General features: G+C 38.8%; 1 protein-coding gene across 1 annotated transcript in view; it reads left to right on the top strand.

Moving 5' to 3' along the window:
- Positions 1 to 715: 715 nt before the first annotated feature.
- The window catches only part of luzp2 (leucine zipper protein 2), a 124,465-nt gene continuing 104,043 nt past the window's right edge, over positions 716 to 21,137 (top strand). Inside the window, exon 1 of the mRNA XM_026320252.1 lies at positions 716 to 778. Within this exon, the coding sequence (XP_026176037.1) occupies positions 717 to 778 (62 nt within the window). The 5' untranslated portion in view covers position 716. The remainder of the gene's footprint in view (positions 779 to 21,137) is intronic.

A 21,137-nucleotide genomic window follows, 5' to 3' on the forward strand; every position in this document is an offset into this window, starting at 1 on the left:
GATGTGCCATTTATCTGGAAAATGAGGGGAAACCATTTAAGCCTAATAAAGAAAGTAAGCAAAGAGAGACAAAATAATACTTTGCATCACAGTTTATTATTTCAATTATTTTGGGATTTTCCCCATTTTCCACAACTTCGTCTTGCTTTCTTCCTGTAGTACAGAGGTTCATTGCTAATTGCACTTTAAATCTATTAGCGCCTTAACTGAACTATAACTTTGCTGTTACTGAACTGTTAACATTTATTTATTTATTTGCCTTGACAACCCTGGTCCCACTCTTTTCTGCTGCACGTCCGTATCAGACTGCTGGTAATAAACAGGCAGAATGCAATGAATGGAGAGACGTATTGTTGGAGGAACAACCGGCACCAAACAGTGGCAACAATGCCTCTCACCAATAGCTGAAGCTATGCGGGCACTGACATCATATCACTCCCACATCTCCCTCTCTTGATTTCCAGCCCCACCCGCTCCTTTCCATTAGCAAGTCGGCCCATGTCCCTGTGTTATTTAAAGCCAGAGATCCTCCCTCTCGCCGAGCCACTGTGTTGCATCTGTCTGCCTCGCTGTTTGTGTGGCTGGGTGCGTGTGTGCATGCTGGTGCGCTAAAAAACCCAGGCAGCCAGTGGGAGAGCTAGAGAGCAGGGAGAGAGACACGGGGGAAAGGCAAAAAGCATCTGAGAAGGGAGAAAGAACGGGAGTGTGAGACAGCTATGAAATTCATCCAGGCTATTTGCTTACTGCTTCTCTGTCCAGCTTTGAGCCTCAACACCAGGTAAGAGATAAATAAGTAGAGATGGGTTTTTTTGTTAGTTTCAGCATCCTAGACACTCTGAAACAAAAGAGTGTAGGTTCAAAGCATACAATGGGCAATCTTAGATTACTAATCTGGAGGTCTGTTCAGTGCTTGGAAATACTGAAGGCTTAATTCGCTATAGCAGAGGCTCTCTGTGCTAAGCATGTTGGATATTGAAAGACTTAAAAGGAGGAAAAGAAGAGCTTATCTGTTGAACTAGGCTATTATCTTAGTTCTGGGCAGGCTGGGAGACAGTTGTCCTTTTGTGGTGGTAATTCACTGAACGTGAATAGTGGTGACATTGCTTTTTGGGACGTTTAGCTGCTTGATGGTCAGGGAGGGAGCAAGTTGAAGTCAGGGGAACTGAGAAAAAAGGACAAGGCTACTTGTGTTGCAGTGTCTTGAAAAAGAGCAGGTGTGTGTGTTCATATTCCTGCGTGTGTGTGTGTGTGGTGTGTGTGCGTGCGATATAAGGCTTTAGAAGAAGCTGAAGGAAGAGTGACGGGCAAGAAGAATGAATAGGAGAGAAATTTGTGGAGAGGGGGAGTTTTGATGATTAATTAAACCATTGATAAAATCATCCTTTTTCTCTGCCAGTGGCTGACACCGCTGCTTTAATGAGAGCTGCGAGAGGAAATTCAGAGCTTTGACTATACCATGGAGACATTGGATGCAGGAAGCCATGCATTATAAAACTTGCCTTTCCTTTTTCTCCTCGTCGCCCAAAAACATTTCGATACGGTTTTCATCTTTTCTTTGTGAATTAGTTGAATGTGGTTGCTGAAGAATGCATGCACAGGGAAAACCATGGCTTTGAACTCGAAGGTTTTGTTGTCGATATTAACTAAATAGACAACACTTTTGTGATGTGATACCAAACACATGAATGGACACTGTGAATTATTTCTTTTGCCCTCTGAATTGCAGTAGACAGAGGTTTGTGGAGAAAGAAGTCAAGGTTATTGCCTGCATCCAATATATTTGTCAATACCAGAGAGGTGCACTGATGATGTATGAGTCATATAACTAGGGGCTGTATTGATGTATTAACCTCTTGCATTTAGTAGTCAGCAAATTAAGCACTCGCACACCCTTTAACCCACCTACAATTTTAATGCTCACATAATGCAAAAACATAATTTGGGTTTAATTTATTAAACCTAAGTAAGGGTTTACTTTTTATTTTTAATTAACATGTACCACCATAAGCCTTTGAGGTGATCTTGTCCTTCTTAATTGGAGAAGGAGGCATTACAGTGGTAATTCGGCAGGTCAGCACAGATTGCATGCTACCTCTTGAGGGGGAATGTCACGAAAAGTAATTACCAGAACGCACACAGATAGAGCATACTGTAATCAGTGTTTTATTAGTTTGTTTCTAAAGTCAAAATTAAAAACAATATGTCCCTGTTTTCTTTTTTCTTTTTCTTTCTGTTTTTTGATTCATTCATTTCCAGGCTACTGTGATTCCTTGACTGTGACTTACCGAACCGTGGTTAATTTTTAACAAATAGCAAAATAAAACTAAGCATGCTCGGCAATGGCTTATTGCTTATCCACAGCAAGCACAAGCTATGACCAGCTGATATTAAAATGCTGTAATTGGAAGAAAAAAGACAATCTGGGAGAATTTAAATAAAACATGGGCTGTGCTTACAAGCTACTGAAACAAGAAATTAGAAAGCCAGACTACTCTGTGTGTTGCATACTCTCTACGCAGATATGATCTTTATCTGCATTGTTTTTAATGATAAAGGGACTCAAATGCTAAAACAGTGGAATCAAAAGGACAGCAGCGAGGCATCAGCTAAAGGTTATTTTGCTCCTTCCAAAGATTTGTCATCACTACAAATATCCATGTATGGATTCAATTAAAGGTCACCGTTGAACAGGGACATTAGTTGATCCATAACACCCATCTGCTCCATCACTTTTTCATTCTTTCTGCAGTGGTTGACGTGTTTTGGTCTACTTTTGTCCCTGTCAAATATACAGAATTAGCTTTGCCTTTAATACTGAGCCATCGCTTAGTTTAACCACTTCATTCTTCAGGGGGGCTGGAGCTGATCCCAGCTGACACTGGGTGAGAGGCGGCGTACACCCTGAACAGATTGCCAGTCTATCACGGGGCTGACACAGAGAGAAAAACAACTATTCACACTCATATTCACACCTACAGACATTCTGGAGATGCCAATTAACCTAACCTGCATGTCTTTGGACTGTGGAAGGAAGCTGGAGTACCCAGAATAAAACCCCACAGACACAAGGAGAGTATGCAAACTCCACACAAAAGCTCACATCTTCAGGCCCAGAAACGTCTTGCTGTGAAGTGACAGTGTAACCATTGCACCACCATGGGTTTAATAGGAAGTGATAATTAGCTAGCATATTATTCTGCTATACTGTCTTTTGATCTAGTGCCTCCTTGCAGTGGTTCAGCTTAGGCAGTGGTGTATTTAATATAAAGCTCTTGAAACTGGCTTTTATTATTGTTGACATGGTCAGATTTTGCAGCACAGATCTTCCAGAGTTATTCAGGTTTTTATTTCTTTCTTTTCTGGTCATCAAAACCACAAGCAAAGCCTGGAAATAATATAATACTGTAGGCACACATTTTTCATATAGCTGGTATTCAAAACCTTTCTCGAGTTGATTGGTTCCTCAAGCACCTGTCATATTTTCGTTGCTGTTCTGGAGATCATGGGCCCAAACAAGGCTTATCACTTCTGACATCCTCATTTTTTGTTGTAATAGTGTAACATTGAAGAGACAGAGTGTGAGGTGCATCTGCAGCAGCAAAATGAATTGTGACTTGTGCTGTCTAGTCTACATATTGCACTGTCTCACTTTGCTTGATTCGCTATCATAACATCGGTGGCGCATGAGAGAGAATCTATTTCATATGTTAACTCCAGCCTGTGTTGTGTGTCCTGATAGGATTGACTTAAAGGTCGAGATTAGATGAAACAACCATTTTGATTTATAATTATGATAGTAGCATATTGTGAAACTTCTTACAACCTCAAATTTTAAAGGCATCTTGTGGGGTTACTGTTTGCAGATTGTACAAACACATGGACTTCACAGTTTAAATATTATAGAGTACCATTCCTTCTTGTCTTTGCGAAATGTGTAACTACTTTGGTGCCAGTAGCTGCTCACATGACAGCTTGATTGAGAAGGATTTGATGTTAATGAATTGAGCGGCTTACTCAGGCCACATAATGATGGTGTGGAGCCATGTGTCATTGCAGAAATCAATTGGTACTTGACACTGACATTGAGACTAGTCCCATGAGATATGACTGTCCACCTCCGGGTCAGGGCGGAGAGGCTGCTACAGTAAGACTGCTCTTATGCATTTGGCTTGTTTTTCCTCCTCTTTGCAGATCAAACGGCTCCACCTTTTGACAGTTTTCAAAAATTCCCTTTCAGAGAATTTCTTGAAACATATTTGACACATTTTCTTGACGCTATCTTTGATGTCTCTTACCTTAGCAGTCTCTTCTAGGAAGCAGTGATATCTGGTGGGATCTCCACAACATCAAATATTTATGAGTATTTTGGACGGCAATTAAAAGGACTACAGAGAGTCTTGAATTATACCTAGCGTGAAGACACACAGCCCCATTGTTTTATAGCTGCATGTGGATAAGAGCATATTGTAAATTAAAAGTCTTTATTGTTACGTGGGGTCACACATGAAATGGAACATGGCGATGTAGCAATTAACGATGGAGCTTGGCAAAGATTATAATACGTGTTGCGTGATATCAGGCATGATAACCTTTTCTAATAACTGTATCTTGACCTTATATCCATTCAGGACACTTTGATCAATCAAATTTGTCAAAATTTACATTACAATTGTCAATTTATTAGATAAAGAAACTGTCCAAATTTGAACATTTTCTTGCCTGTTTTCAAGGGTAAAAGCACTTCTGGTTGTACAACCATTTTTCTCTTTGGATTGCGTAGCTGAAAGAAAGCTGAATGGAGCTCAGCCTCTTATTCATCCACCGAAAGAGCAGATGCCTTCTTTGTTTCAGTCTGTCACGTTTGCTGAGCTAAAAACATTCCACAGATCATCATTTACATCTGATCAATACTTTCTTACAAGTGACAATGAATGCATTTAATCAAGAGAGAAACTCCACATGATATGAGCACTCACAGTCTTTTCTGCTTTGCACTTTGAAGTGCCTTAAGGAAACACGCAGCATACAAGTCAAGGTGTTTACAGACATTGTCTGACACATTGGGGAAATGAAAATTGAGCTGAGGTCAAGTGTGGCTCAGATGTGGAATTAAACCTAACTATCGATCAGGGGGATGATAATGTCAATCCATACAGGTATGGACTTCAGAGAGTTAGCATAGATAGTAACTAAGTGAAAACAAACTGCTTTTTATCCCTGGGCATTTGTTTAGCACTTGTGGGTGATGAAAGAGCAACTATTGTGAACAAATAAGGCTTAAGTAAGTGTGGAGTGCAGAGCCTGCCCATATTTTCTTTTTTTAAGTGAGGCTTGGCTGTGTTGCCATTTGTCTCATTGGTTTTGAGTGAGAGTTTCATCATTATCCAAATAAACTGGTGCTTTATTTATATTGAAAAAGACTGTGGAAGCCTGGCATGTTTGAACTGACACGCTTATGTGTTTTTCAGAGCAGTCGCTTGGTGGGAAGTGGTTGAAGTCTGGAGTGATGGTGCACCTTACAAAGGCAGGCATCTGATTAACATAGACAACCACTAGTCCTATGCAGAATAAAACATTTGTATGCTTGAGTATTACATGGAGAAAACATGCTGTCCTATTTGCACTCTGTTTTTCATGCTGTCTAATGACATCTATAGCAGAGATGTGATTACAGATATGACTTTCAGGGTTGGGATTTGAGTCCTTGGGATGAGCGAAGTGATATTTGTGCAATCCGGTAATGTCCTCAGTACAAATCAGACTGTGAATGATAATTGAAATTCAAAGGACATGGGGCAATGGTCACACCATGGCAACCACATTGGCCACATGACAGTAATGAAGTGGGCTACAACAAACAGAACCTTGGGTGGCTCCTACAAATGAGAAAGTAATTAAAGGGACCACAATCAGTGCAGGGTGAAGAGTAGCCAGATGTTTTATATTCACAGCCACATGTCTGTACTGTGCTGTTGCTCTCATTGCTGTTAGAAGACATTTGATATGACAACGGGGTATTTTTTTTTTTACTCACTCAGACACTGAAAGCGTGTGTCATAGATTACTTGTTATCTCACTTCCTGGAACACAAAGTTTTATCAGTGAATAGCATCTTCCTCTAATGTGGCATACCAGAGACTGAATATTTGCCTGGTGTGAGAACAAGGGTGATCGGCATGATATGAATGAGTGAATGACAACAAAAGTCTAATGGTATTTTAATAGTGAATAGTGAGTATAATAGACGCTTGACTTACTTACTCTGTGTGAACTGTATCTGACCTGCCATTAACTCGATCTTTAGAGGCTTAACAGAATTATCATTCTCCTCAATTAACAAATGTGGCTAGTGCTAAGAAACTCACTGCATCACTGCATTTAACACTGACTGATGAATGCACTTCAGTTGAATTACAAATGTCAACTGTGTGAAGCTGTGTAGTAATGGAAAGTAGACAGTATAAATGGTATGCAATAATTGGTATTTTCTCAGTGTTTTCTCTGTGAATATTGTATTATGTTAAAGGGTTCTGCCTCAAAATATTTATTCTGACAGACCAGTACTTTCAACTGAACAACTGCAGTACTTCTGAACTGCATAACTGCTATTGAACTGTTTATTCAGGTATTTCTATCTGCAAAATCTTTAAAAAGTTTAAAATTAAGTCAAATACTGATAAGGGTGTTCCTCAGGTATCAACACTCTGCCCACTGTTGTTTATTTTGTACACCAAAAATATATTTTCCTACTGTATTGCATGTTTTTATTCAGATGATACCATCTTGTATTCCATGGCCCCACTGCAAACCAGGCCTTCTCCAGCTTACAGACTACCTTTGATAACTTGCAGACTACTCTGTTTAATTTAACACTTGTTCTAAACAACAAAAAGATAAAACGTCAGCAGTTCAAAAGGCCACAATCCAATCTGTGTAATCAGGGCACAGTTTTAAAGGAATCCTTGGTGCTAGTTATCATGTTCATGAGTCAACCATACACAGATCATGCAGCAGGGTATCCATGGCAGGACACCACAGAGGATGCTGTTCCTACTGTAAAAGAAAAAGAAATCAAATCAATATGAAAACATTATCCCTCTGGGCCTGGACAGCTGCTATCACAGAGGGGAAAATGAGTCCTCAAGTTGATCAGGGATAAAGGGTGGCTGCCCACCAGTTGAAGCTCAGGAAAAGCTGCATGAAGCTGGACAATGACTCTAAACACTGAAATAAATCTACCACTGCACAGAGTGATTACAAGCAAAGAAAATCCAATTTTTGCAGTGACCCAGACCTTAACACAGTAGAGATGTTGTGGAATGATCTCAGGAGAGCTGTTCACACCAGACGTCCTGAGAATATGGCTGATGTGTAGAAGTTCTGTATGGAAGAATGGTTTAAAATTCTTCCTGGACATTGTACAAGTCTGATCCGCAGATACTGGAAATGAGAAATATATTGTGTCTTCTTAGGATTCAGTTAAGCATATGTTTTTTTTTTTTTTGGTTTTTTTTTTGCCTATTTTAGTTAGTTACTTATCAATTTGGAATCACTCTGATATCAAACCAATACCCATTATTCATTTTCTTATCAGCTCTGCTTTAGTCTCCATTGTCTGAGAAAAACCTTGCCCAAACACGTTGAACATACAGGAAGTGCACAGTAGGGTAATAAACCTTTTGGGGTTATCACTGCAGTCAACATTTTTACATATCATTTAATCCCATATGCAAGTGGTCTAAAAGTGATTATTTGGTCAAGGATCACATGTATAATCAGGTCAAGCATTCATTAGCATCCCAAGAATCTCAATTTTATTCCCTTGTATCCTAATTGTTGTGTTACCTTGAGTTTACAATACAACCATTTGTTGGAACCTGAAACAACTCCAATTTTCCAACTGGAGGCCGTTATTTGGAGTCATGTTCCTGGACACCTGATGAATGGAAGTCCATTATTCACTCTATTTATGCTCTGTTTTTGGTCTCAACCAACTCCAGAGGAAGATATAAATTATCTGCTAAATGTTCTACTGCACTGGATGTTCATTAAATAATCATGTGTGTTCTGCTGTTTTGATTTCCTGAAAATATATCTGCCTACTACAGCCAGAGTGAACCAAAGCAAGAAAATATCAGCTGGGCAGACGAGGAGCTGAAACAACAGTTTCTGATTTGAGTGAAAGTTCTTTATGTTCATTACTACAGACACTGCATTATTTTCTTACTGTAAAAATATAGATTGTTCCTAGTGGGCTCTAGATTAGGAGTGCTGTATAAACCAGCTCTTGATTCCAATTTATTGGTGGTGTCAGTTTAGATATTAGTCTTTTGGCCTTTACAGTCACTGTTTTAATTGCTAGGCATTTAATTGCTCAGTCCTTGTAAACATGATTGCTTTCAGTGATGAGTCATTAGTGGAAGGCTTGGCTTTTTGTTTTACAGTGAAGTGCAAGATGCGGAACCATTATGAACAAAAGCTGAGTAACATCCCCCATAAGTGGCACCACAGACACAGCTCTTTTCACCAAATTGCTGTTGAGCAGCTGTGAGTCAAAGAAAGCAGATATCCCGGTGCTCATGTATTTGTTGACTTTAAATCACCTCTCACTATAGACCATAAAATAGAGAGGTGCAAAAATATTCTTATCAAAAAGGGGGGCCCTGCTGAAAAAGTTTGGGAACTGCTGCTTTAAATACTGAAAGATTCAGCTTTTTAAACCCCACAGTTTTACTGCAATGAGACAGGTTTACTGAATAAATCAATATGAATAGAATTTAAAGGATTTAAACCGAATACTGAAGAAGAATCATAAAATTAATTTAATATATATATATATATATATATAAAGAAAGAAGAAGAATCATAAAATGACTAACATTGAAAGAAACAGGTCTAAATAATTGGTCCATGTGCTGACAAAGAAAAAAAAGACAAAGGCAGGAACAGACCACAGTAGCATTTTTCTCAGTGTATTAATTGTACCTAGACAGTAAGCTAAGGTACAAAGAAAGGTCTTTAATTATCATTATTTTCAAATTATATTATCCTGAGCGGTTTTGGCATTGGAAACAACGTCTAATAAACTGATATTTATTCAAATGTTTTATTTTTTTTTTTCTTCCACAAGTCCTTAAATTGGGATTCTTGATTGCAGTACTTCCTTGGTTTAAATGTCACACACTCAGACTCTTTCAGCGAGGTGAAAACCGTTACCTGCTACTTAAGTTATTTTCTCATTCACTTGCCTCCCAGCTGCCATTGTTTCATTTTTTTTGTTTAGGTTATTTATTATTTTTTCCATTTGTTTATCCAGAGAGGAGTTGCTAAGCAGACATGGCCTTTCTCACCAGCAGTGTTTTGCACATTCATGTAGTTACCCTTTTTCACCTTGGGGAGCTGCCCTTTCCAGATCACGTGGTTTTCTGTTGCGCAGCTCCACTGAAGCTGTGATTTCGGTGATTACTGGAGACTCCTCTACTGTAGTTATCACAGGGTGGAAGGGGTGGAGGTTACATGTTCAGCATGCCCACCCTGATTTCCTCTGCCTTTTCTGCGATTCATCTCTATCATAGACTACATGTCTAATCATTAGGTTACCACTAGCAGCATATACGTTCCCCAATTCTGTTCTTTTCTGCTCTTTAATGGTCCATAATTGGCTCACTCTGTGACGCTCAAGGGCATTGCTCACTCACAACATGTTGGAGGGATAAGAAAATGTGGAAATACTGGTCTTGTCTTGAACAAACAATGAGGGTCATAAATAATATAGCTCTACACAAAATCCTTAGATCATGTACGAAAAACTTCATCCTTTTTATATATATTTGTTGTCACAGCATTTTTCTGTGGTCTACAGTAGTTCTGTTGCAGCCTGGTGAGATTCATCTGTATTGTAAAAGCTGTTATTAATTAGCTCTGCTTTCATAATTTTCTCCATCATTTACATTAAAATGCATCCAGATTTATCTGCATTTTAAAAGCCATGGCAGCATTTGAAAGATGTCTTTCATTTATTCAAATCTCATTTCCATATCTGTAAAACATCCTTCCCCCTCTCTTTCTGAGTAAATACTGGCATAAAATGGCTTTTGTTTTTGGTTTTTTGTGTGAAATAAGCAATAACCACCCAAGTCTATGAAGTAAAGGATCAAGGCTTGCGAATGTCTTCCAAATTAGATGGTTCAATTGGAGTTTAAACAAAAAAAGACTCACTTATTCATTGCTAACAACAAAAGCTGCCTGGAGACTAAACCTTTATGAATAATTAGAAATATGCAACAACCTAAGTTATAAATTTGAAGTAAACATAATGTGACATGGAATCCATTCCAGCTAATGTACTGGGCATAGTATCTGCAACACCTGCGAAAAAATATTGTTGTCAAGTCAAACAGCTGTGCTACTGATTCAGGGTCACAGTCTTCAGTGAATTTCATTTTTTCCCTACAAAAACAGAAATACACCAGCACCTGCAAAAAAAAAAAAACATTGTATTAAACTATGCTCTACATGTGTTTTCCTAAGTATAATGCAAAAAATATTCCTTTTGTAAAATCCTGTTCCCACAGAGTTAATTTTCATGCTTTATCTCCTCACAAACTTGGCAGTCCATGGAAAATATACAGATTAACTCTGTGAATTTAGAAAAACATTTCACAATACAATACAAAACATGACATTTCAGTTTTAAAAATGAAAATAAAACAAAATACAAAATATATTTCATTATACAGTGACAAATCCCATGTATGTTTGGGATATTTCATGCTGCACATAGATTATAGATGCACAGAAATACACTAAGTACTAATGCACGTGCCAAATTGAATACATCCCTTCACAAGTGCCAAAATAGCATATCTGTGATTTAATCAACAATATTGTAGTGAATTTACTTTACGCAGTGCTGCAGTGCAGATATAGAAAATATGAATAAAGATTTCTGTCACGTTAAAATTAATTGTGTATCATTGCATATTGGCGTGCTGTGAATTACGTTTTCTAAAAATGAAATTCAACCACTTTTTGGCTGTTTGAAATAAATTGATTACTGAAAGAATTTAGGCACTTTCATTCAAAACATTTTGTAAAACCAGAAACTGCTAGCCTGGCCAGCCAGACTAACTCTTTTCCTATTCTGTACAAAGGATTAGTCTGGAATCTCTTCAGTTGAGATTGATTTCCAGGGGGCAGGACGATGGATGCAGAATAAACCAATCGGAGAAACGAAGGATATGATGCATGTGGTAGTATAGAGATGACAGTGAATGACTGTTGTCATTTTTGTTGTAAAAACATGAGAACACACGTTGTTATCATCAGGTCTGTGCATATTTTTGAACAGAATAAACAGCTAAAGCCAGTTGTAGAAAGATTTGTGGATTTGGGAGTGGCTTGAGAAAAGTTATGAAAACATAAAGCCCGCCCATTGCAGATAAATGGCGGTGATTGGTCTGGTTCATTTGAGGCTGGAGGAAAAGACTCTCTATGGTATTTACACCAATAAATAATAAATAAATAAAAAAGAAATGTATTGGACTTTGATATAAAGAAAATACCAGATAACTGACAGCTGATAATTATAAATATTGTTATAAGCAACAACACAAAGGTGGGTGAAGGCGGTGTTCATTGTTGTGTGAACACAACACAATATTAAGGGGCAGGAATTTGCTTACATGCACCATTCTGGGTGTGTCCCCACCCCCTGTAGGAATTATTGCTGAGCAGTCTGTTTGGAGCAAGCTGCATCAGCTATTACATTTACCCCCACTGGGTACACTTTGGTTTCTGAACTGTTGTGGGCATTCGAAGCTCTTTTGGGACAGTTGTCCGTAATGGGTTCTTGCATTTGAGACTGAAGCAAATTTGAAATTAATTTGGTGCAGTCAGTTGGACTAAGTGTAAGCCTTCGTGTAGGTACCATGTCGCTGAGTAATTGAGGTCTGATCAGTGTTGAGAGCAGGGATTGGATGAGTGTCTGAGCTGCCAGAATTTACTCCATAGCTGTCAGTGGTTTTGAGTATAATTCAACAAAACATCTTTGATGTGAGCTGCTCACTCCATTCCTAAGTTCTTTCCTCCAACATACAAATCAGCTACAGTATGTACAGACACTTGCATACTGTATATAGTACATGTGCATGTGAGGGAAGCACTGTGTGGCAGAGATGTACTGTCAATGCTAAGGGACAAGCAAAACAAGCTTCCATTCGAGACCTTAAATTGATTTCCAAAGATATAACATCGAGCAGCTAAACTGGTGCTGTTTTTCATTTCCTGTGTTTTATTAACCCCTCTATATTTGTTTTGTGCTCTCTGTTGAGTATACTGTACATCACAGCCAAGCTTCCATGTAGCATTTTTCAAAAAACATAATATCTGCTTCTTTTGGTGAAGGCTACATAAATCTGAATCCTTTATCAGCCGCCAGCACACCTCCTCGAAGACGCCCAGTAGATTCAGTTATTTTTATCTAATCATTTCCTGAGCATATTCTGGTGTCAGGATCCATCTTGGATGACAAGTGTCGGTTCCATTTCAGTCCCCTATCGCCCTGTTTTTCCAGTGTTTTGCCATGACACCTGACTGATAAGTGTGTTGTTTGGTGTGTATGTAGAAGGGGAGGATTTTCAGCAGTGACACGCAGCATTTAGCACGGAGACACCGTTCAGTAGTGCCCACGGCAGCAGTTTATCTCATAAATGTTTTTGTTTTCTATTTTGATTGAGGATTTTATGCCTGCAGACCTCGGCGTTCGATAACACTTTTGAGACCCCTGCCTATTCACTGCAAAAGAAAAATGGTGTCTTGAGGAAATGTAAAGTGTCAGAGATGTCATTAATCTACGAGCTTTGGTCAAAGGAGCCACAATTTGCATGAATTTGTGGCCACTGTGAAAGTAGTGCCACATTTAAATTAGAGCTATATTTCCTGCCTTTGTTGAAATTTTATTTTAACATGGCATTTATGGCATTAAATTAGCAATGCACTATTATTACTATTTTACTGATTGTCAAGTCTCCAAACAGATTGAAAAATGTCCTCCTCTGTGAACATGGCATGACAAAAAATAAAATTGAAACATCCTATAGCACAGCAAGTCATAATTTCTGATTCTGAAACAGTGCTCTTTGGATGATGCTTTGAGAATATAGGGGAATTGTCTTGCCAGTCAATTTTTAGTGTCAGGTTTACTATTGGGCAACAAATGGAAACCCACTCATGCAGTTCACCGTCTTGCTGATTGCATCTCTCTGATCAATCCATGTCTGTCCCTGAATTTTTTTTTTTTCTTGTTTCTGTGTCCAAGACAATTGCAAACCACCAGAAAGAAAAGAGGAAGGTTACAAAATATGGCCTTTCTTCTTTTGCATCTGTATGTGCATTGAACCTCACTGCTGGGCACAGAGAGGGCAGCAAGAGGGTGTTATGTTGCTGAAGTCCACCACTCCCATTTGCCTGTCTGTCAGATGTCTTGCTTGGCTGAGCTCCACACAGTGATGGTGTTGACAAAATGACAGGAGGGGGGCACACTCCAGTGAATGTCAATTTGGTTGCAAAGCACTGTTTCCCCAGGAGCGCTGAAGCTCCCGCACACCAAGACAGAAAAGGGAGAGAGCTGTAGTTTATAAAAGGCAAGCCCCACAGAGTTGGATATTTACATAAAACATACAGGGTCACATGCACGGTGCACATATCACTACACAGTGTCTGCACTTTTGCAGGCATAATATGCACACATTGAGTGAAATTACACCCCAGATATCTGGCACGTAGAATAATTCACTATCAAAATGCTACCTGACATTTTGTCAACATGCCAAGGTGGTGACGGTGTGTGTATAACCACAGGTTCACTGTCATGCATTCACACAGAGCTTGTGTTCTCAGCTTTGCTTGCTGTCCTGACTTGACTGGTGGGATTAGAGATGCATTCTAATGTGTCTCTAATCTTATAATCTGTCTAATAGGGGCACAGTTACACTGGAGCCCTTTAATTTATAAACTCAGATTGAGCTGGGTGACCGTGGAGGTTATTGGGGACATTTAGTACAGATCTGAATGTATATCCTCAACATTAGAATTCAAAGGATTCCTGTTTGTAACCCCATTAAGCATCTGGAGTTGCATTCACAAAGCTCACCTCAGATTTCAAATAAGTTATACCAACCAACCTCCCTGGCATGTTTAGTAAATTAGCATTTGATGACAGGTGTTAGGATTAACGCTGATTTAATGAGCTTTATGAAAGTCCCTGGAGGATGAATGTGGGGTTTGGGGATTACCTACTTCCAGGACACTGATAAAGACAGCCAAATGGAAACTTGCTGCTTTAAGCATAAAAACCTTATCTCTTACCTTATCTGAAACTGTCCTGTTTATTTTTAAGAAAAAATACTCCAAAGAATGTGCCAGCAGCCTATTATGACCAGTTACATGTTATTGTTAGTAGAGGTCGGCCAGTTAATTCGGCCTAATTTTGCCATTTGTAACATAATCGGCATCGGCCGATGGCTGAGCATATTAAGCCATTTAACAGGCAGGCACATCCATGGGCAGCCCAGTGTTGTTGTTGTTGTAATCCGCCTTACACATAAGAGCAACATAGAAGAAGAAGAAGGCAGTGGTGGATTTCATGGTGGAGATTAAAAACACAAGTAATTTAAAAAGTTAATCTTAGCAAACACAGTTGCTAACTGTTCTGAACTGTGAAAGTTTATTTACAGTACATTTATGCACAGTGAATTGAATCAAACTGTCACTTATCTGTTCTTCCACAAATATATATGTATTTTTTTTCAGAGAATACAGCCAGGTTTAGTTCAAATGACATGACCTGCATCTATTGCAATATTTTGTTAAAATAATATAAAAGAAAAGCCCAACATATCGGCCAAAAAAAAAAAAAAATAAAATAAATCAGCATCATAAATCGGACATAGAAAAACACATATTGGTCAAGCTCTAATTGTTCGGCAAACTCTAGTGGCTGTAGTAAATATGACCCAAACAAAGAAGTAAATAAGCCAACATACTGTAGTATAAAAGAACAACAAAGGCAACAGAGTTTTTTGAACTGTGGAAGTTCCTCATGTTTTTGTGTGTGCACACTGCAGGACCTGAGAACTATAATGGTTCTTTCAGTACAATAGGAACCACATGTGATGTCCGTTCATGTTGATTCATCAAACACCAACTTAAGCCGGCGTGGCACCGGCGACAGCCATTTTCAAAAGGTAATTTTAGTGTGTAATCAACAGCTTTCAACACTAAAATTCACTCATACATGGACTGAAGGCTGCCAATGTGACGGAGAAAATACAGAGAAACCTTGATGGACCACAATCAAACACTGTCACACTGTAGTTATTGAATGTGGTGCAGCAGTGGCATAAGCTCTAACAACCATCAGCCTGCAACCTTCCTACTGGTGGTGTGAATCCAACAGTCTCTAGTTCTCGAGTCTGTTCCTCAGTGGGGTAGTTCCTAGAACAGACTCCCTAGAAGTGTTTGGTCGAAAAGTGCCTAATGATGGTAAATGTCTGATAAGAGACTAGTTATTTCAACTCAAACCACAATCTTTTCAAACCAAACTGTAACCACGTCCTTGTTTTCGTTCTGTGCGTACAGGCTCCAGCAGATCCCCGTGACCCTAATTAGGAATAAGTGGGTATAGATGGATGGATGGATGGATTTGTGTGTGTCATTTTGATTGTAGTGTTAAGTGATATGCATTGTCATGATTAGACGACTTGTTGCCACATCTGAACAAACTGAAACACCAAAACATCATCACGTTGCACTCGTCCCTGTTGTGCAGCTGAAACAGATGTCATTATGGGAGAGAAGTGAATCTCACAATACTTGCAGAAGATTATTTACCTAGAATTACTTTCCTTCAGATGTGTCTTTCATAAATGATTGTCATGACGTTTTTTTATCTTGAAGGAACATTTAATTGAAAATGCAGGTTCATTTAGGTAGAAATCATTGAAATGCTTGATTCTTATTTTCTCTGGTATTTTTGTTTCAGCAGCCAATCTGTGTTGTTATACTTTGCAAGCACTCCTCTAGGAAATACTAAAATACATACTTGTGGGACCTAGATCAGCTTCAATCACGAAAACAAAAAAATATTTTTGTAACATTTTCTCAAATTTCTCTTTATGTCAAATAAAACTCAGTCTGTTCATATATAGTATATGCCTGTTGTACTCAAGGCTAGGACGAAAATACCTCAGGGTTAAATCAATTACTGGTTATACCATTAGAGCTGCAACAGCTAGTCAAGTACCATACTAATCTGCAACATTTCAATTAATTGTTCAAGCAGAACGGGAAGAAAATTGCAGATTCTAGCTTCTCAATCATGATTGTGCTCTGATTACTGTACCATTCACTCGTTTGCTCCCGATAGTAATTTGAAAAGAGCCGGGTCTGGACTGTGTGTGACAGGTGTTTTTTCATGTTGCTGACCTTTTAAAGATACCTGAATAATCAAGAAAAATAAACAGTCGATAATGAAAGCGGTCATTACCTGAAGCTACATATACAATGCTTTATTTTCGAAAACAAATGGAAGATCGTACACAGAATCCCATTAGGTTTTTAGCAGGCAATTAACCCTTATCAGTAAATGTATTCATTCTTTGTTGCTGCAATGCTTATATTTACCATAACAATTAAACCATTTGAAATTATAGACAAGGCTCCAGAATTTCCCCTGTGATTAATAAAGCTTATCTTATTTGATCTTATCTTATCCAGGAAGTATCTAATACATAAAGTGTGCGAAGATGTCAGAAGAATTGTGTCAGAATGGAAACCTGACAAGTTTAAAAAGGGCTGAACAATGGTCAGCTGTGGGAGTTAAAAAATCATCCCTGTTCAGTGAGACCTTTTTAATCTTCTAGTTATCAGTCTCAGTCCAGACAATGGGTCTGCAGTGTCACCTGCTGTGGGCATTGAATGCACTTAGTAGCAGTATTTTTGTCTGTCCTTGAATTTGGGAAGATGCTTAAAGGGCCAGCGCTTCAGATTCCCCCGCTGTATCTAGATGTACTTGAAAGATAGAAGACCAAGTACTAATACATTAAAAAATAAAGTATACGACTATAAAAAAATTGTAATGCTTTATTCTAACAATATGATATATAACAGAATTCAGAACACCTGCCACTAGTTAAAGTCGGCAGAGGGTATTTAGCAGTCTCAAAAGTAGATGGGGGTATGCCATATTTGTGTTCATCCCATTAGTCTGCGTAATATGTTGCACAACCTACATTAATCCAACACCTCCCAACCTGATTTGACAACTGGTTCTTCTGAATATAGTGCTTGGCTACGTACCGAGCAGAATCCCATTACTTAAATGGATATAACTAATAATAAAATATTACTTCTAACCTAACCGGATTAACAATGATCTTGTGCTCTTGGGAGTTTTCTGAGCTGCCTTTTCCACATAAACACCGCTTTATATACAAAGCTTTTAAGCAAGTTCATTTCACCTCTGCTGCTTTGTGTTCATGGATTGGAGGAGAGATAGTAAATGCTTGCCATACAAATAAGGAGGGGGAAGAGGCAGGGCTCTTTAAATAGTCTGTTTATGTGCTTGGTGCTGCACCTCACTGTATAGCTGAATTAATGCCAAGTACACACAAGTTAGGTCAGCTTGGGAATGCTAAGCAGTTTGTAGACTTCAGGACACAGACAATGCAGATGAAAGAAAAAGGGGAGATACACAACAACCAAGTGAAACACACTGTGCACCTGAGTCTGGTCTATTTAGTGGTACAGGCATCTTCTCCCATATTTACACAAACTGGGATTTATCCAAAACCTAACTCTGGGAAGAACTCTAGGAAAATTAAAGGTCTGATCCCAAATCCAGACATCAATGCCTTAGTGGAGGCTATAAAAAAAAATGCAGCATGAGTCCAGATGTGATAGTATCAGTAGTATATTTGCTGGTAGTATACAGCATCAATGTGTATTATTTCTACCAGAGATATACAGGATGGTTGTGTCTGTGCATGCTTGCATGTGCATGTGCCCTTGTGTCTGACGTTTTGTTTTCTAAAATCTTCCTGGAGTTGTCCTGCCATCATGACTTTTAACTGTAACTAACTCATCCGTGTCTTTTGTGCATTGCACCGTGGGATCACAGTGGCCACCAACTGTGTACAAAAACACCTATTTTTAAACATATTATGAATACATATATTGAGTATTGTTGAATTTGTTCATGTATTTCAATGTGGACACACCACAAACCTTTTCAGTAGTCCTTGGAAGAGGGCAGCTACAGTTCAGGAACATTTCCTTTGAGGCTTCTCACCAGTGGGATTTTGAAAGCAGAACCAGTACTTTGTACGGACAAGGAAGAAATGACGAAATCATTGTACAGTGGTACGTGTATTAGCATGTGTACCGGATGAGACTAATTATGTTTCCACTGCACATGTTCACTGTGTAGTATAGACATGAGTGTGATTTATGTGCATACTGAAATATGAATGATTCAGAGATGAGTTACTACTGAGGCATCTGGAGGTGCCATGGGATTAATTTAATGAAAAATCTATGACCACCCACCGACGAATCACGTTTCGTCGCCTTAAGCAAGCGCACATGATAGTTACATCAGATCCTCTGTATCAGTTAATGAATATGAGCTCACCTGGCTCACAGTGGTGATGCTGTATGTTGTGACAGTGATGAGAACTTATTTCTGACAAGTCAAGGTAGTTGTGTTTGCACTGCAGAATTATAACAGGGATTCTTACTGCAGAAATAGTCTTTGGCATTCCAGTCACAGCCCTCCAGCAGACCTACAGTTTAGATGGAGAGATACGTTAAGCAAAAAAATGCAGTAATTGTATTTGAGGAGTGACCTTCTTCTGCCTTACGTTTAAATTTGCTAGTTGTACATACTGTGTCCATAGGTCAAATGGCAGATTAGAAGACCAAGATGTCGCCCCATTGCATCGGCAACCTGTTTGCATCTTCTTCTTGTCCAACTGCAGGGTGGTTAGTGGTGTTAAGAGTAGTCTTACTCTATCTCACTTCAGAAACAAAATATACCATAGTTAAGTTGCACCAAGTTTAATCATTTGTCTGGAAATTATACATAAAAAGTGGTTATTTGTGAAAGTCAGTTACCAATTCACATGTAACTTTAGTTACTGTAATTAAACTATTTCAGTAATCAGAATAAAAGGTGTGCAAAATAACTACAAGGACAATGTAAATGATGTATTGAATCTAAAAAACATATATTTTTATAAAGATAAATCAAAAGACTGTTTTACTTTAAGTTTTATGGCATAAAATCAGTATAACCAACTACATAATGGATACTTAAGTGCACTTTCTTTCATAAATATATAATTATTACTGAAAAGAGTCATTTTATAGGATATGTTATATTGCTGCTGTCCAAGATATTTATAGAATGTGCTTTTAATTTGTTGTAGTCCTGTTAGTACATTTATCTTATGCAATGCAGTAATTATTTATTATTGCAGGCTAAAATACACCCTGCAGTTTAACCCACCGATATAGAACGACCCATGCGTGTGTTTTTTTTTTTTTTCATTTCATAAATCCTAACAGTTTCCTGCAGTGCATCAGTGTGTTACTTGTCATTTTCATAGAAGGTTAAAACGAAGGCTTTGAGTGTCACTGTACTTATTATAAGCCTCAGCACAGATTCCTATGTCTTTAATAATTTCAAACACGCTGACTCGCAACCATCTCAATTTATCACAATTGTTCAATTTTGTATATTTTACAGTCTAAATATTTTAAATATTTTCTTTCGTTTGTTTTAAGAAACTCAACTAAGATATGTAATCCCTTGTTTTTATGACTGAGATGAAATGATGTACTGCAAAGAATTGTACATTTGGCAGTTTGAGGAGTCATGCAAGGACAGGGAAGCATTTTTAGGGAATACAAATGATAGGAAGCTGAGCCCCTGAAGTATGAAAAATATTTAAACAAGGAGAGGGAAATATATGAAAGAATAGGGTAAGTTTAAGTCTATCAAAGATTTATCTGCCAGAAAGCAAAGGAATGTCTGAAGAAACCGAAAGAAAGCGCACAGAGCTTTAGTGAGAAGACAAAGTAGCATATTTTTAGTGAGCCTGAGGATGGCACAGAGACAGAAAGACAGAGAGAGAGAGAGAGAGAAGGACAAAGAGAGGGACAGAGATGGAGAGAGAGAGGGACAGAGAGAGAGAGGGACAAAGAGACGGAGAGACAAAGAGACGGAGAGACGGAGACAGAGAGAAAGAGAGGGACAAAGAGACGGAGAGACGGAGACAGAAAGAGAGGGACAAAGAGACAGAGACAGAAAGAAAGAGAGGGACAAAGAGACGGAGAGACGGAGACAGAAAGAGAGGGACAAAGAGACAGAGAGACAGAGACAGAGAGAAAGAGAGGGACAAAGAGACGGAGAGACAAAGAGACAGAGAGAAAGAGAGGGACAAAGAGACGGAGAGACAGAGACAGAGAGAAAGAGAGGGACAAAGAGACGGAGAGACGGAGACAGAAAGAGAGGGACAAAGAGACAGAGAGACAGAGACAGAGAGAAAGAGAGGGACAAAGAGACGGAGAGACAAAGAGACAGAGAGAAAGAGAGGGACAAAGAGACGGAGAGACAGAGACAGAAAGAGAGGGACAAAGAGACAGAGAGACAGAGACAGAGAGAAAGAGAGGGACAAAGAGACGGAGAGACAAAGAGACAGAGAGAAAGAGAGGGACAAAGAGACGGAGAGACAAAGAGAAAGACAGACAGAGAAAGAGGGACAAAGAGACAGAGGGGGGGGGGAAGAGACGGAGAGACAAAGAGACAGAGAGAAAGAAAGGGACAAAGAGACGGAGAGACAAAGAGAAAGAGAGAGACAGAGAAAGAGGGACAAAGAGAGAGAGAGAGAAAGACAAATAGACAGAGAGAGAGAGAAGGACAAATAGACAGAGAGACAGAGAGGGGTATATTATTTTATAGTTGTATAGAGGGGTAGTCCCAAAGACAGAGAGAGAGAGAGATAGGGACAAAGAGAGACAGACAGAGACAGAAAGAGAGAAAGACAGAGAGAAAGAGAGACCAGAAATGACTTTGT

Source organism: Mastacembelus armatus, chromosome 3 (genome assembly GCF_900324485.2).
Source record: "Mastacembelus armatus chromosome 3, fMasArm1.2, whole genome shotgun sequence".
NCBI classification, from domain to species: domain Eukaryota; kingdom Metazoa; phylum Chordata; class Actinopteri; order Synbranchiformes; family Mastacembelidae; genus Mastacembelus; species Mastacembelus armatus.